At 42.0% G+C, this 17,560-nt stretch overlaps 1 protein-coding gene across 1 annotated transcript in view; it reads right to left on the bottom strand.

Moving 5' to 3' along the window:
* Positions 1-1,354: 1,354 nt before the first annotated feature.
* NHERF1 (NHERF family PDZ scaffold protein 1) overlaps positions 1,355-17,560 on the bottom strand; it is a 67,169-nt gene continuing 50,963 nt past the window's right edge. Inside the window, exons 4-6 of the mRNA XM_034408720.3 lie at positions 8,980-9,020; positions 4,872-4,970; positions 1,355-2,656 (exon numbers count right to left, since the gene is read on the bottom strand). Coding sequence (XP_034264611.2) covers positions 2,489-2,656; positions 4,872-4,970; positions 8,980-9,020 — 308 coding nt within the window. The 3' untranslated portion in view covers positions 1,355-2,488. The remainder of the gene's footprint in view (positions 2,657-4,871; positions 4,971-8,979; positions 9,021-17,560) is intronic.

Genomic DNA, 17,560 nt, shown 5'->3' with positions numbered 1-17,560 from the left:
CCAAGCGAGCCTAAATCTGATCAGTGCCTAAATTGGGAACCAACTTGGATTCAGGTGTAAACTGCCGTTACCTCTGCCTAGCCTGAACTTGGATACTTAGTCTCTCCCACTCTAACTCATTCAGTCATTTTTTAAATAACTTTCACCAAAAAAAAAAAAAAAAAAAAAAAAAAAATCAGATTGGTCAACTCTTTATCAAGCAGTAATAACAGTAACAAGAGTTGGAAGGGACCTTAGAGGTCATCTAGTCCGACCCCCTGCTCACGCGGAAGTCCTGTACTAGGGATTTGAACTGCCAAACTGCCGACCTTTCTGATCAACAAGTTCAGTGTTTTAGCCACTGAGCCACCTAGAGGGGGGTAAGATCTTTGTGGGCTTTAATGAAGAATGGGAGAGCCATTTAATAAAGCCTTTGCTTTCCTAATCTTCTTTGGCCTTTGCCTGTTGTAAAATGGTTCCCAAGTACAAGGCCCAGAACATTGATTTGGGAACTACTTGAGATAATCACATTATATCACATTTGATAGCAAGCAACACATGGAAAATGAAAGGCGGGACAGTCTTGTGGACAAATTGCTTCTCTACTCTTACCGGCATCACCTGATGAATATGAATGCAAAATCGTAATTTCTTACTTGAACTTTCTGGCTAAGAGCGGCACATTGGCCTTAAACGCATAGCTTGTTTTAACAAGACTTCTTCATTCTACAAACACAACCCTTGAAATTTATGGAATATGCTGGCTTGTGGTTCTGGTTTCCAGCAGAAGCAGATCCTGTAATGCATCTCTCCAGCCCCAGAAACAGAGCTAGGCTAAAAAAGAGATTGATGATGGTGCCCAGTTTCTCCTACATGTAGCCGTACCAATCTTATTTTTAGTTTTGGTTGAGTATTGACATGGCTCTGCTCACCTAATTTGGCAGGGGGAAAAAAAAGAAGAAAACAATTGCAGGTAAAATGGTAATTTCTATCATCCCGAAGTCTGATATATTATCCAGCCCAACAAGCAGAGACAGAAGTTCATCTATTCTTATTTGGAGACTGGAAAAATATTTTGTATGTGTGTGTGTTATTTGTATTACATTAGCCAGCTGCTGGCCTTGGATTAACAGCTCTCACTCTATCCCAGTTAAGGTTATAAGTTAAATTATAAGACTAGAGAGATTGGTTAATCTCATACAGACTGCAACTTTTGCATACACTGTGACCTGTGTATGTGGCTTTCAAAAAAAAAAAAAAAAATCCTTAATTTTAAATAAGCACACAAAATCAAGGCAGCATTTTGCTCCAGTAAACAGATTCTCTTACATTTGACATCAAACATTAATCAAGGAAAACAAAAACAAAACAGAAATTTATGGAAGAGGAATGATTTTTATACTATACACAGATACAGGGAAATGAGCCATAATTAGAAAACAATTCCAGAAATGAAACACTATTATCAGTAAGTTGTTAATAATTAATCATGATTATTGAAAACCCTGATTGGCTCCATTTCTGGAGTAAATTGAGTGTAGGATATTATCCTTGTGTGCTTTCAGCTGCTGCATTAGGTACGACTCCTTACCACATCCCCTGGCCAAAAGAAAGCAAATCTCACAGGCTGGCTGCTACAACAGCTTTCAATTATTCCTCTTCCCACACTTTGAAACCTCCAAAGCACGAAGCAGGAAGTATTGGGTCTTGCCTACTAAGCCCTTTCTTGCAGTGGCAATCCAGGAATGTCTTTACCAAAAAAGAGAGAAGACAATAGAGCAACAGAAATGTTTCTCTCCACTCGTAGCAAAGCAGTTCCTTGAAAAGAGGACAGAGGAACTGCCCCACGAAAGGATGTTCATTTGTAATCAAATTAGGAATTAAAATACTCTATGCAAGCTTAGACTATAGTCCTGATAGGACATAGCCTGGAATAGTTCAATCAGCATCCAACATGATTTCTCTGAAGAGAGCCAGTTGAGATCTATAGGGATTAATAGTTTTAGAATGTTTAACTTCAGCTATCTTAAGAGTTAATGGACCTACAGTACAGCTATGCATCACACTGTCCCCCTTTTCAGTGTGGCACCTGACGTATTACATCCTTGTCCTGTGCATACATTCTCTTTATATATAGATATGTGTATGTGTCTTCTACTACAGATCCAACAGAGACACCAAATTCAGTTTGGATTCACATCCACAAGCTAGTTTAAGCTATTTATAGAGGGTATATGAAAATGTCTCATCATCCTCTTTAAATACAACTGCTTCTCCAAAATAGTGCAGGCAGCATTATCAGGCCATGCGTTTGCCCTTTCAGGTGACCCAGGGCAAGACGAGATCTTGCATCTACATTTCCAAGCAAAGGGAGGGGAAGAGAAGAAGGGCACGGAAATGTATCTAGGGGACAGGAATGCGTAGGAGAAGGGGAAGGGGGAGGCATGATCTGGCCAGATTTTCCAATATTGCCCTTACATCACCTCCCTGCTTGGGGGTTTGGGGTGCTTCACAGATTACTAAAGAGTTCGTTTTTCTTGCTCCAGTCCATTTGTGGTGCCCGTTTGCTGGTACGTTTCTGATGGGCGCGCTCTTTGGCTACTGCCAGTGGGATGTCCAAGTCAAGAATGGGATCGGATGTGGTGCTGAGTTTGTCCTCCTTCTCATGAGAGTACAGCTGTAAGAACGGAAGGGTGCAAAAACAGACAATAAAGTACCCAACAGTTATCAGCTATTCTCCTGAAACAACCTCTGTCTTATGCGTGACCCAAAGCCCACACACTTATTACTGGGTGCGTTTATACGACACAACTCTCCATAGTTTGGAGTAGCCATGAGTATGAAGCCTATGAAGGCACCTAGCAGGCAGATTATTTTCGACTCCTGGTATCATAAAGGGCCTGGAATAATTTGGTTTGCTGCAGGATGGGAAAATATTAACCCTTAAAAAGGTTACTTTTTAAATTTTTATTGTAAAGAACTTATTGTGAACTTATGAAAAAAAGGAGCAGCCAAGTGACAATGGAAACACTGCAGCAGAAGCAGTTGTGCTTGTGATCTCTTTCTGATGTCCTGCTCTGTGACCACAGGCTGGAGGGTCAGAGAGCAGTGAGGTGGGTCACTGTTCTTTAATTTCCTGTCTGGGTTCAAGAACTCACACAGCCACGACTATAGGCCATGATTCTAGACTGGTTAACACTCTCTATTTAAAATACCCACATCCTTTCAAAGATCATTGTAACCCTAATTTGTGTTTCATTTAACATGCAAACACATCTATTGATTGCTATTCAATAGTTAATTTATAAAAAAAATTACTTTAAACACAGGTAGCTTTAGGCTGATCAAAGGAAATCAAAGTAAAAGTCAGTTTTGTCTTAGTGTTTAAGCCACACAGCAATGCCAAGTTGTTCTGCAAGATCACAACAGCACCATAATTTGCAAAAAGGATCTAATCCACTTTGGGAGCCTGCAGAAAAAGCCTGTAAGGCTAGGCTAAATAATTCTCTTTAAGGCATTCACAGAATTCAGCCTCATCCATTTTCAGGATAACAAAAGCCACACTCACACAGTATTAAAATATGCCACATTTGGGGTTTTCCACTGGATATATGCAGAAATGGGTTGGGTGACTCTGCCTAATATCAAATTAGCTTTATGGCCAAAGGGGATATTAGTCCCCCCTTTTTAATAATAACTCTCCCTGGACACAACCAGATCCTTAGATTAGTGTTGGGTATAAATAGCAAATCATCTCCCTTCAACTGTTTTCAGCAGGAACATCTGACAGTTCCTAATCGTTACTAAATCTCCAATAGCTATTTCTCACCAAATAAAAAGTAGAAGTATTTAACAAGCCTCTTTTAAAAAAAAATATGGGCAATGTAATCTTTCCAAGCAGTCACAAAAAGAAACTGGCATGGAGTGGATCTTTAGCCACGCTACCCGCAATAAGTCTAGGAGCGCGAAGCTCCTGCGGCCGATGAGCTCTCTGGAGGTGTCAAGGGAGGAGCGTGAAAGCTCCTTTGGCTGCCAAGCTCTCCTGAGCTGTCAAGTGGAGAGCGCAAAAGCTCTGCTTGGCCAACAAGCTCTCTGGAGCTGTCAAATGAGGAGCGTGAAAGCTCCATTGGCTGCTTGTGTTAGAGTAAGGAGCATGAAATTCCTATGCCCATTAATCACCTCACAGTTCAAACTAGAGCTTGGAGGGCTTCAGCTGCTTGAGCCTAAGCCCTCGCCACTGAAAAGGGATCCAGCGACTCTACCAGGAATCGGGAGTCAGCCAGTTGAATCACTCACGAATCTGAAGTCCAGATTCTGTTGAAAGGTTCAAATATGCTGAAAGCAGAAAGCAAGGAATTTTGACACGTCTGTCCTAGCTGAGGGACTGAGTCAAAAGCTGGGGAGCATTAGCAACAGAGGCATGTCGTCACAGCTCTGACAGACTCATCCAATCAGCTAAGCAGACGAGGTCAACCCATTCCTGGATGCTATCTCCACCACTATGGAGAATGCAGTATTGCAGGCTGACTCTGCCTACAGCCAGGAGTTTGATCCTGACCGATTCAAGGTTTGACTCAGCCTTCTATCTTTCCAAGATTGGTAAAATGAGGACCCAGATTGCTGGGGGCGATATGCTGTAAACCACTTAGAGAGTGCTGTAAAGCACTATGAAGTAGTATAGAAGTCTAAGTGCTATTGCTGACTAATTAAGAGAAAAATGTGTCTTCTACCAAACAAACTGGGACCTAGCTTGTCCATCATTGCAAAATAGTACCACATGCATCCTTCTGGTCTTTGAGACAGTCGAAGGAATATTTACCTACACCTCTCATTGGGTGATCCACCTCACTCATCACTCCCATTTGCCTACTACACCCAGACTGTGTTCATACCTCAATGGAAGGTTCACTTAGAGTTGAAGAAGGAGACATGGTCACAGGGCTAGAAGGGCTTTCAGGATTAATCTCCATTTGTTCATCTCTAAGGTTCCCCTAGAAATAAGAAAGAAAAAACTTAAAATTTAATGGCAGTAGAGGGCACTTTAAGTAGTAGGCACAGCATTATTTCAAATTAAAAGCAATGGAACTGAACACATTTTATTGCAATGCTTTCTTTCTAGCCAGTCATGATGATCTCATAGTCCTATTTGCCAACTGAATTGTTAACTGCTATCCCACCACAGCTTCCCATAAGGGACTGATCAGTCTGTCTGTCTAGTAAACACACTGTGTCCATTCTTTCTTCTCCAAGACCATTGTTTGCTGTATCAAGGTTCATTTAAATTCTCCCCTGAGCTGCTGGCAACAAGGCCAGAAAAAGTCTTGTTAACATACAAGGATAACAAGTTGATTCAAAAGAATTTTTCTTGTAGAATTCCGAGCTGTGGGGGCAGTAGCAAATCCTCACTTTCCCTGGGAACTTTTTAGTAGGGGGAATGTTTCTTTAGTTGACAAGGAAGCTGGGGGGGCTATCTTTTCTGTTTTGACCAATCACTTGGAGGGCCTTAGAAACAATATAGAATTAGAAAGTGAAACAGAATGGATGCCACAGAAATTATTCTGGAAAAGGGGTGACAATCCCATGAGTCCATGCCCAGCAGCTATTCTTTTACTCATCTGCTAAATTCATCTCTCTTTTTTAAACCAACTGGTCAGTTCAGCTTTTTGGAAAGAAGCAAATAAACCACCAGCAGCACAATTCCTCAAGCTAAATTAGAGCAAATTCCCCTTTCGTGTTGCTTGCCTTTGAACCAATAAATTTGTTATCCACACGGGAGAGCATTTTCTTCAGTTGTTCTTACACCAGTGACTGTATTCAGATGCTAAACATGACCAAGTATTATTACAATGAGCCACTCCTTATCCAGTTCTTCTGCTTCCCCTATTTATTAGAGTTTATCATGCCATCATAAACTCTAGACCAGCGGTTCTCAACCTGGGGGTCGCGACCCCTTTGGGGGTCGAATGGCTATTTCACAAGGGTCGCCAAAGCCCTCTCTCGCCCCCCCCCACTCCTTCACTCACCCTTACCCTCTGTCTCTATTGGAGGGCTGCTTATCCCAGCATGCAATGCGATGCCCCACGCTTTAGCAAAGAGAGCAGAGAGAGAGTGTGTGTGTGCATGCGTGCGTGCATGTGGGTGTGCGCGCACATGACTAGAAAAGATTCTAGTGCAGGAAAAGTCCTGGGGAGTTCAGGGATTCCCTGCTGCTGCTACCGCTGCCGCCGCCGATACCTGCAGCTGCAAGAGCTCAACAGAAAAAGTTTGGGTGAGTAAGTTCACTTAACTTGGGTGAGTAAGTTGGCGAGTTCAGGGATTCCCTGCCGCCACCCCACCGCCGATGCCTGCAACGGCAAAAGCCGTGCAGGAGAAGTTTCTGGTGGGCGAGTTCGGGGATTCCCTGCCGCCACCGTGTCACCGATGCCTGCAGCGGCAAAAGCTGCGCAGGAGAAATTTCGGGAGTACTCTCTGAAGCTCCCGTTTCAACCCCTGCCTCTGCCTGACACAGCCTGAAGCTCCTGTTTTGGGTGCAGGAGAGAAAGCAGGAAAGGAAGGGGGAGAGGGAGCGAAAGTGGAAGGGAGAGAGAGAAAAAACTAAGAATGAAAGAAAAAGAGACAAAAAGAGAAAAAGAGAGAGGAAGGGAGAGACAAAGAGAAAAAAAGTGGAGAGAAAGCAGGAAAGGAAGGGAGAGAGAGAGCGAAAGAGGAAGGGAGAGAGAGAAAAAAGAAAGAATGAAAGAAAAAGAGACAAAGAGAATGAGAGAGAGGAAGGGAGAGACAAGAAAGAGAGAAAAAGAAAGAAAGTGGAGAGAAAGCAGGAAAGGAAGGGAGAGAGAGAGAGGGAAAGAGAAAGGGAGAGAGAAAAAAGAAAGAATGAAAGAAAAAGACAAAAAGAGAGAAAGAGAGAGAAAGCGGAGAGAAAGCAGATGAGGAATAAATATGGCAAAAAGGAAATATAGAAATTGTAAATTTAATTGAAATGACTAAACACTGTTTAAATTTGTGAACCGGCCAAATACTCTGTTCAAAGAAAATACATTGTATGTTTGTATGTGTGTATGTTTCTCCTCAAACCTACCACCTCTCTCTTTTCTTTCCTTCTTACTTTCTCTTCCCCCCCTCTTCTTCTCCTCCCTACTTCCTCTTCCTTTCTCCTTCTCCTCCTCTCTTCCTCCCTCTCTTACCCTCACTCCTACTCTAATTTCCCTTCCCTTCCTTCATCCCTCTCTATTGCTGTATCCTTTTATGCATATGGACTACTCAGAGAGCTGAAAAAGTTATTTTTGACTGGTCCTCTCACTTTTGACCAGTCCTCGAACTTACGACTGTCCTCACATTTTACGTTTTTGCCCTATCTTGTCACCATGGTGAAGAGAAGCAGTTGTGAAATGAGTGACATGGTTGTTAAGAATGTTGCACGGGCATAAATGTGAGGATGGTCATAAGTGTGAGGACCAGTCAAAAGTGCGAGGACCTGTCAGAAATGACTTTTTTCAGCCCTCTGAGTAGTCCCTATACACATAATCATGGCCACCCGGTCACATGACAAGCTAGCCACGCCCACCCAGTCACATGACATCCAAGCCACGCCCACCCCTGGTTGGGGGTCACCACAACATAAGGAACTGTATTAAAGGGTCACGGCATTAGGAAGGTTGAGAACCACTGCTCTAGACTATGATTCATGAGTAGAAAAAGCAAGCCACTTTGATAACGTCTGGATAAAGTCTTGCTTGTTTCCATTAAATATAGTTAAGACTAACCACAATTTGTCCAGATTTGAATGATAAGCAAATAGTTCATTAAAAACTCCTTGCAGCAGCCTTCTGCTTATTTCAAATTTCAGCTTATGTACATAATTTAACCAATCTGTTTTTGGTAAAATGCTATGCATGTATTGAGGTTTTATTAAACTTTGAAATTTCTGGGAAAGAGATAAGCTGGACAAATTGGGAGAGGAATTTCTGGGAAAGAGGAAAATGGAAAGACTGAAAGATCTTGAATTCTGTTGAAATGTTGCCCCAAGGAATATTTGCATTTCAGAGTCTTTTAAAACAAGAAAGTCTCTCTCTGAGTGAGATGGGTGGTTCAAAAATGTGAGATATAAATAAATGAATGTAAAATAAATATATTTCTATATTTGTTCTATAGATGTATATGAAATGATTCTGAAAGTGATTATTGCATTACATCATATGGCTGACTTATCCATTTGTGGTGTAGAACAATAACTATTGGCTTGCAATGAACATTCAGACCAACTAGGGCAAAAATGACATTGAATGACATATCTATCCTGTTTACCCATAGTCTGGCAACATCCTCATTCTGTCTCTGAATGTATATTCAAATGTTTTTAAAACAGCCCAGCCCTTTTTAAAAAAAGTTTCTAATGAGATTTTCTTTCTTCTCCGACTTTAATTAGGCTTTGTTTTTTCAAAGCAGACTGGAAGTAACTTGGCCTTTTAAAAGATGTGAGATTCCAGCCATCGGGTGAAGAATGGACCATTCTATTCAGTGACAAGAAGCAGGCTCTGAAATGAGTGACAGGCCTTCCAAAGCATCGGCCCTCCCTCTCCTCAGACTGCTTTTCTCTACAGGAACATCAAGAGCAATGATTTCACAGCCCACCTTCCTTTACCAATTTAGGAAGAGTTCAACCTTTTGATCTGGCAGGCAGCCAAGGGCTGTTCTGAGCAGTTTGTACAGGGAAGGTTTAAAAAAAAAACAGGGAGAAAGAAAATATCTTACAACTATTTGAAGACAATCTTGGCATGTGCAATGCTTCCGTATGATCTCCGGTGTGAATGTATTGGAAAACTAAGGCTAGTTAAAATTTCCTAACAATGTAGACTCAGAAGGCATGAGAGTTGTTCAGTAATCTGTTGATGCTCCCCACCACCACCAATAACAACACGAGTAGAGCAGAGGAATCTGCAATGCTGAATGTTGGCTCTAACACATCTATCAAGGAACCATGTGATTGGCAGTAATTTTTACCTTCTCCACATCACCATTGGCAACTGGTTCTGGTAAAAGACCTAAGGGGGAGAAAGAACAGAACAAACAAAAAAGGAAGTGAATACGTTTTATTTCTTCTAGCAGGATTTCTACAACCCACTGCAATGCTACTTAGCATATCCCATAAACTCTAACATCAAGGATCATTGCTTCCTCTGGATTCTCCCAATTTTACTACAGAAATATATCCCATCATCAGAACCCTTCCCCCCTCTCTTTCTCTCACACACAGACACACACATGCATACATAAAGAAGCACACCTTCTCTGCAGTCACTTCCACAGAGCAGATCCAATATACGGCAAAAATTGACAACTTTTTTGTCTTTGGAAATTGGTTAAGGAGCAGGACAGATAATATTTGACATCACCAGATTGGGTAGGTGATCACTGTTATACAGTTTATTCTATGTATGTATGTATGTATGTATGTATGTATGTATGTATGTATGTATTGGATGGATATATTCCCCTGCACACTTTTATCCAGGGACCAAAGGTACCTTAAATGGGGACTATTAGGGGTTAAGGGGTCAAATCAGTGCCTTCCAGTTGCTTAAAACACCCATTTGGCCCTTAAGGTAAAGGTAAAGGTTCCACCGCAGATGCGTGCTAGTCGTTTCCATATCTAGGGGCGGTGCTCATCTCCGTTTCTAAACCGAAGAGCCAGTGCTGTCTGAAGACGTCTCCATGGTCATGTGGCCGGCATGACTCTCAATGCCAAAGGCGCATGGAGCACTGTTACCGTCCCACCAAACTGGTCCCTATTTTTCTACTAGCATTTTTTATGTGCTTTTGAACTGCTAGGTTGGCAGAAGCTGGGACAAGTAACGGGAGTTCACTCCGTTATGTGGCGTTAGGGATTCAAACCTCTGAACTGCCAACCTTCTGATCAACAAGCTCAGCGTCTTACCTACTGAGCCACCACACCCCTTAGATGGCCCTTAGATCCCTCCAAAACTGGTCCAGTGTGTATGGTTTTCAGTGAGTGCCTTGCACCATTACAATCTCTCACAATTTTGTGTTAGGCAAATAGTACCAGCACCGCCTCTGGCCTACATGCCATACAGGTAGGCGTGAATTGCAAAACCATCTAGGCAGTATCGGCCACAGGTATTTTCCCTTCTCAATCGCCCAAAAGGCAGGTGATCAGATTGAAACACTGATGCAATTATTCCTGCCCACATACAGAGATTTGCTACATTTTCAATTATAGCACAGCTGCCTTCAAGGAGAACTGGGAACAAGTGTGGTTTTACTCCTGCCTTTGCGTTATTTTCATAGAATCTCTGGAAAGCAAGCTGTGGTGAGAGAGATCACTGAGATCACCCAGTGAATATTGTAGCAAATCCATATCCTCCCCAACCTAACATGGAATAGACTCTTCCATTTAACGTGTCTAAACCACTCAAATTTCTGGAGTGTGTAATTGCACACTGCAACTTTAACCAACTGTAACAAATAAATGCATGGAATTTCATGGATTTTATGCAGAACGTTTTCTATAATTCTATAGAAAACATCTGGGGCAGGGCACAAACTGAAGAAGTGTATCATGAGCCATGGAATGTAGACCAAGCACAATTCTCCCTAGCACAATCTCACCTTGCTGTTACTCTGCCATTCATGCTTTTACTGCACATCTCATGGGGTACCCCAAAAGTGAGAATAGGAAGAGCTGCTTTAATGCAATGACAGGTGAGTGAATGACATTCTGCCATGGAGCAATAGCAGCAACGTATTAATGTCTATCCATTTTCCCAAGCTTTCTTGGGGTTGATAGCAGCCATCTAAAAGGCTAAGGTGTAGGGCAATGATTTGGGATGGGCAGGTGTTCATACCTGGCAAACCTTTCACAAGACCTGCATGCCCGAAGATTTGGATTTCAGCTTTATTACCAAGGCTATTTTGACCAGAAATGACTGTCTGCCAGCAGTTCTAAAACTCAACCGCATAGTTGTTAAGACATTTTAACAGAACCTACTATTGCAGATTATTTTATTTCTGCAAGTTGTGTTTCACTTTGAGTTTTTTCCCCCAGTAAACTTTAAAAGCTTCATGAATATAAGCCAACTTTATATAAGTATGGGAGCTATTTACATACACCATAAACCTTGAGATCTTTGTAGTCATCTTTTCAGTTCTTCTAAGTAACTGCTGATGCCAAATCCTCTGTCCCTGCCCCAAGATTTTTCTTGCTTAACTCTGTCTAGTCTTTTATCAGATATGCTGTTCCAACCTAAATCTTCCTCTGAACATCCTCTATGAGCTCACAGAGTTAGTATTCCTTTATAGTATTGATATTTTTCTCTTCTTTTGCATCTGATTCAATTTTTTTGATATCTAACATTTGGCACTTTTCAACCACTGGCATTGTTTTATGGAATTAAATCAAAAGGAAAACCGTGGTGGAATAATTAGCTGTTTCACAAACGTTGAATTGAGTTCAACTCTTGGAAAGTCGTTAGAGGAAGTGACTCAGGGTCTAGAGCTGCAAATCTGTGGTGCAACACTCGCTTTGCATGCTAGAGGATCCAGGTACTGTTCCTGGCATTTCCAGGAAAATGGTGAAGTAGCAAAGGATGGGGAATTCTGCATGGAGAGCCACTGCTAAGCAAGACAATTACTCTCCATCAGACTGAGGCTTGATCTGGTTTAAAGCAACTTTTCTGTGCATTCATGAATGCTAATGAAAAGTTTGAAAACTGCAAAAGCAAGTTGTTGAATTAAATTTGTGATATATTGAAAGAGGCCTGTTAAGATCTGGTTGCTATGAAACCAATACAGTGGCCAGATTTACATATTACACTACAGGCTGCCCCCCTCTTGCATTTAACCAGGGCACTAACAGAGGAATACACAGGACCCGATCCAGAATCACGACATAAACCACCTCCCTTTTTGTGTGCGTGACATACGAAAGAGATGGCACTTGCACGGCAACAGCGCAATGCTTGTCATTTAACTCCTCCCCCTGACTGACATCTGGCAGGGGAATCAGATCAGATTCAAAGCCAGGACACAGAGCGGAAGTGGGAGCCACCATTTTACGTGACCATAAGTTACCACAAGTCAAGACAGGAAGAGAAAAATGTTAGCTCAGCAGTGGAGAAAGTCACAATGAGCTGCATTTCGTTTGGTTTAAAAGTAAAGTATGAACCAGGCCATGAGGGCTTCTGCAGTAATCCTCGTTTGGCATCATGTGAGAGTTCAGCCAAGGTGCCCCAGTTGTTCAACTGGTTTCCACAAGTCTCTGGATTCTGTCAATAAATCTTCACCAGTGACACAGTGGAAATTATCTACTCAGTCCAAGAACTGAAGAAAGTCTCTTGTTTGTGCTCATCTACTTTGGATCCAAATATCTGTTTCCTGATCTACTTCCTCTCCCTTTCTAAAAATTCACATCCCCCAGTGCAACAACTTTCACTCAAGGTCGGCTCTAATTCTCAACCATGTTCGCTGAGAAACTAAATAAGAACAGCAGGCAGAATCCATGTCTTTCTGGCTTGGATACTGTGTTGTCGTCAAAGAAAAAGAAAAGGCAGTTAGCTGGCGTTGGAGTTGTGGTTTAGCAACAATCAGAGATAATTCTGAGGTGTACTTGCCAAAGACACAAACAATGCACAAGGACTGAAGGAAATGGCTGTTGGTGGCTGGTGCCACAACAATCAATCTTTTGTTATAGGGAAGGAGCGAAAAAACATGTCCCCATGTTGCCTTAAACAAAAAACTAGACTGAGCTGGAAGCCTGCCTAACTCTTTAGACCCTGGCTCCCCTTCCAATTACAGCATGTTGCACATAATTGCAAAACATTATGATACCTTTAAATAAAACAAATGGGCCATCTTTCATAATCCAAGTATAGTTTTGGCTCTGGTTTAGGTGAGACAAAGCTCAGAGCCAAACTAGAAGAGCAGAGAGTCTCCATCCAGAATAGGCAAGTTTTCAGGAACAAAGAGAACGTCAGCTGGACACAGGGTTGTTATCAGCTAAGAGAGAATGTAATTCCATCCCACCTCCTTAGGTCTTGCATGTCGCACTACAATATCATCAAGGCTCATTGTGGCACAAGTCAAAGAAACAGCAGCAATAATATTGCCACCTCTGTAGGTTCATTCCCCAGATCAGAGGTGGTATTCAGCAGGTTCCGACCAGTTCTGGAGAACCAGTAGCGGAAATTTTGAGTAGTTCAGAGAACCGGTAAATACCACCTCCGACTGGCCCCACCCCCATCTATTCTCTGCCTCCCAAGTCCCAGCTGATCAGGAGGAAATGGGGATTTTGCAGTATCCTTCCCCTGGAGTGGGGTGGGAATGGAGATTTGCAGTATCCTTCCCCTGGAGTGGGTTGGGAATGGAGATTATACAGTATCCTTCCCCTAGAGTGGGGAGGGAGTGGAGATTTTACAGTATCCTTCCCTGCCACGCCCACCAAGCCATGCCCACCAAGCCGTGCCATGCCCACCAAGCCACGCCCACAGAACCGGTAGTAAAAAATGTTGAATCCCACCACTGCCCCAGATGTCAAACTCATAGAGTCACCTCAGTGAGATGGGCAGCATAGATGTTTGAAAGAAGAGAGAGAGAGAGAGAGAGAAGAAAGAAAAAAAGAAAAAAGAAAAGAAAGGAAGCAAGGAAAAGGAAGGAAGGAAGGGAGGGAGGGAGGGAGGGAGGGAGGGAAAGAAAGAAAGAAAGAAAGAAAGAAAGAAAGAAAGAAAGAAAGAAAGAAAGAAAGAAAGAAAGAAAGAAAGAAAGAAAGAAAGGTCAAGATAAGCTGCTGCAAATGCAGAGGTCCTACACCAGAAGGCATGAATGTGTGAACCTGGAATGTGATCCAAATATGGATAGCTTGAGAATTGGGCTCCTTACACTGAGAGGAACAAGGCACTAAGATTAGGAACAAAGTGTCTACGAAGATTCTCAATTATTTAGGTCATGGTCCGAAGGGTGCTTTTTCCAGAAAGCAACTGGACTTGCTTGGGGTTTTTTTCTTTGAAAATGTTTCACTTCTTATCCAAGTAGCTTCTTCAGTTTTGACTGGAGAACTGTTAGAACTGAAGAAGCTTCTTGGATGTGAAGTGAAACATTTTCAAAGGGAAAAAAACCCAAGAAAGTCTAGTTGCCTTTTGGAAAAAAGCACCTTTGGGACATTAAGAACAAGGTTTGCAGCAGACACAGAGCTTAAACACTTTAATGCCCCTAAAAAAAGGGGAAACAAAAAACCTTTGGGAAGAATCCAGAACTTTCAGAAGCTCATTCAGCTTGCTCCTTAGCAATCTGTTGCTTGAGCCCTGGGCAATTAGCAAACACAGCCTAAGGCTACAGACGATCTCCTTGCAGCCCATCCCATCCATCTCCAGAGCAGTAAGATGGAACTAAGAAGGGAATTTCATCATCACCATGCGTACACTCTTCTGTGCTTGACTTGAGCTTATTCCACCTGGTACCAGCAGATACTTGTCAAATAGGTTTCGCTGCTTTATGCATTAGAAATTGCTCTACGGATATTGTGTCTGAAGATGAAAACTTCCCATTTAAAACACTTTAGATACTTTTCCAAATGCTAATACTTTATATTTATATTCATCTGTCCTACCGCAGAGACTATCTGCAGCTCAGGGATGAACTGTGTAATCCTTGGTGCTCTCTGAGCTTGATTCTTTGCTTGCAGACATTTTGTTACCCAACTAGAGAACATCATCATGCTGGTGAGTGTGAGGTTTGCTCCCTGTTTATATGCAGGAGTTTTGCCCTGCCAGTGTTGCTGGGTGTGTGTTTTTCTTCCTGGTAGTTTCTTGATTAGGCTGTTGTTTACTGCTTGTTTGTCTAGTGCTATTCCCCCTTCATCTGAGTGTTGGTGGCTGGAAGAAATGTATTGGAGAGTTGTTTCCTTCTTAGCTTTTTGTTGTCTCTTTTGAATATGTGTAAATATGTTTATTTCTATGATCTACTGCAGTGGTGAAATCCAAATTTTTTTACTACCAGTTCTGTGGGTGTGGCTTGGTGAGCGTGGCAGGGGAAGGCTACTGAAAAATCTCCATTCCCACCCCACCCCAGGGGAAGGTTACTGCAAAATCCCCATTCCCTCCCCACTCCTGGGGGAAGGATATTGCAAAATCTCCACTCCCACCCCACTCTAGGGCCAGCCAGAGGTGTGATTTGCCAGTTCTCCGAACTACTCAACATTTCCGCTACCAGTTCTCCAGAACCTGTCGGTACCTGCTGGATTTCACCTCTGGTCTATTGATGGCTAATTTAGGGAGTCAAGGGAGATACTTAGGGATAGCATCCAAGCAGTTGACTTGGCAATCTTGCCTTTTTCTAGGATGATTCTTCAACTTCTCAGCCTAGGGATTTCCTGATGGTTATTTAGCCAAGGACAAACCATGACCAAACCTTGCGTACCTTGTTAGAACAATCAAAATCAACTAAGTGCTGCCACCTGCTAACAAGCAACAAATTCTATTTAGAAGAGGAATGCTTAAATGGATTAAGAGATTCCAAAGAGCACTGTTCCTCTTTCTTAGGTAACTGATCTTGTCCCACTGATGCTCCAGAAATGCTTCCCTCCATCTGTCACCCATAACTTTTCCATCATGGGATCCCAAAGCAGGCAATCCAAATTCAAAAAGATGTTGTATAAGAGATGTCGGTTTGAGGATGCATCTTGTGGAAAGAGATCAATACAAAGCAACAACATCTCCAGCTCTGTAGTGCTCTAAAGGAAGTAAATGAATTGTGTAATAAAGGTCAGCTTTGATCCAGGGAATCATAAAATAGGAAGCTCTTCTTTCTTGGACTATTCCTGCCTTATCCCCAATCTGGATTCTCAATGAGAACTTTCTTGCCAAGAGACAAATGTTTAATGTGACGATTGGTCATTAATTAGATCCTAGTACAAATCAGAAGTGAAATACATTTCCCATATGTTAAATTGGAAGGTAGTTCTACATACTGACTCAGTGCTAGAGAGCCATGCAAACTAAGAGGTGTAGAACTGCTCAGGTTCTTAAAAACTAATAATTAGCCTTTGAAAGTCATTTAAATAATTTAGTAATTAGATGACTCAGTGCTGTTGTGCCTTTTCAACTCAGAGCTATTGAGCAAAGCAGAACATTTTATTTGGCAAAAGGCTGCTGGTTGGAAGATCCCTGAAGGTCAAATGTCAATACCGTAATGCATAGCCTTTTCTCTCCCCATGCTTCACTCCTCTGATTCAATGATCTGGCATCAGAGGACTCTTCTCCTTGGTTTCTTCCCTCTGGCAAAACTACTCTGTATTCCTCTCTCTATGGAGCAGAGGGACTTTGGGTGGTCCTTTCCTTGAGCCCTGTGAAGTGGAATCATGAATGATGGCGTCTTATACATGCCCTACTAGAGATAGGACTGAAATCCTGACATTTCCAGAGTGACTTGGTTGCTGATCCAGTTCCTTTCTTCCCAACGCAGAGCATGCACAAGAGACTCTTCCATCAAGCCCAGGACAGATGCTTTCTCCCAGATGATCCTTTCTTTAAAAACTAGATTACTATAAACATAAAAATTATGTTTAACCTAGAAACCTACTTTTTCCAAGTACCAGAAAATAATTTCCACTTATATATGGATGCCAAACTTATTTGACCCCGGCCACACACTTAGGAAGGATGTAATTGTTTCTAATAATGTCACGTAAGGAAATGGATTGGGCGATGTGTTAAAATAAGCCATTCCTAGCCACTCTTCAAGATCCAAGCATCTCCCTCATTATGCATTGAGGTAGCTAGTTAATGGTAAGGCCCTCTATTAAGGCATTATTTAATCATCATTAAAAAGATCTCATCCCCTGAATTACTTCTTCCTGCCCAATTAATTTTGAAGTAAAATATACAATGACTACATAGAACATAATGGCTATATGGATTCTTTTTGCATTACGGAACTATTTCTACTGACCCTTCCATAAACGAAGTCTTCTGCAGACAAAAAAAACACAAAACCATCTATGTGGGTTGATAAGAGGAAGAATGTGGTCTTGCTAGAAAAAGCGCCCTCACACAGGAGGAATAAGGGCCGGAATTCATGGTGCAGTTAAAATGGACAGCAATCTCTTCTGCCTCCGCATAGACATATAGCCCCAACTTGTTCACACAAGAACAAAAATCCTTCCCAAGGTCAATCGATCCATATGTATAATCTAGCACAGGTAGTCCTCGATTTACAACAGTTCATTTGGGGACCGGTCCAATTTACAACAGCACTGAAAAAAGCACTGACAAAAGTGACTTACAACCATTTTTCACACTTATGACTGTTAGCGCATCCTTGTGATCATGTGATCAAAATTCAGATGCTTGGCAACTGACTCATATTGATGATGGTTGGGGGTGGGTGGGTGGGGGTTTGCAACCTTCTGGCAAGCAAAGTCAATGGGGAAGGCAGATTCACTTAACAACCTTAAGCAGATTCACTTAACAACACTTACTAATTTAACAACTGCAGTGATTCACTTAACAACTTTGACAAGAAAGGTCATAAAATGGGCCAAAACTCACTTAACAAATGTCTTGCTTAGCAACAG

The sequence above is a fragment of the Pantherophis guttatus genome, chromosome 2 (assembly GCF_059756535.1).
Source record: "Pantherophis guttatus breed Tessera chromosome 2, ASM5975653v1, whole genome shotgun sequence".
In the NCBI taxonomy this organism is placed as follows: Eukaryota; Metazoa; Chordata; class Lepidosauria; order Squamata; family Colubridae; genus Pantherophis; species Pantherophis guttatus.
The sequence above is the reverse complement of the archived record's forward strand: the minus strand, read 5'-3'. Positions and strand labels throughout refer to the sequence as shown.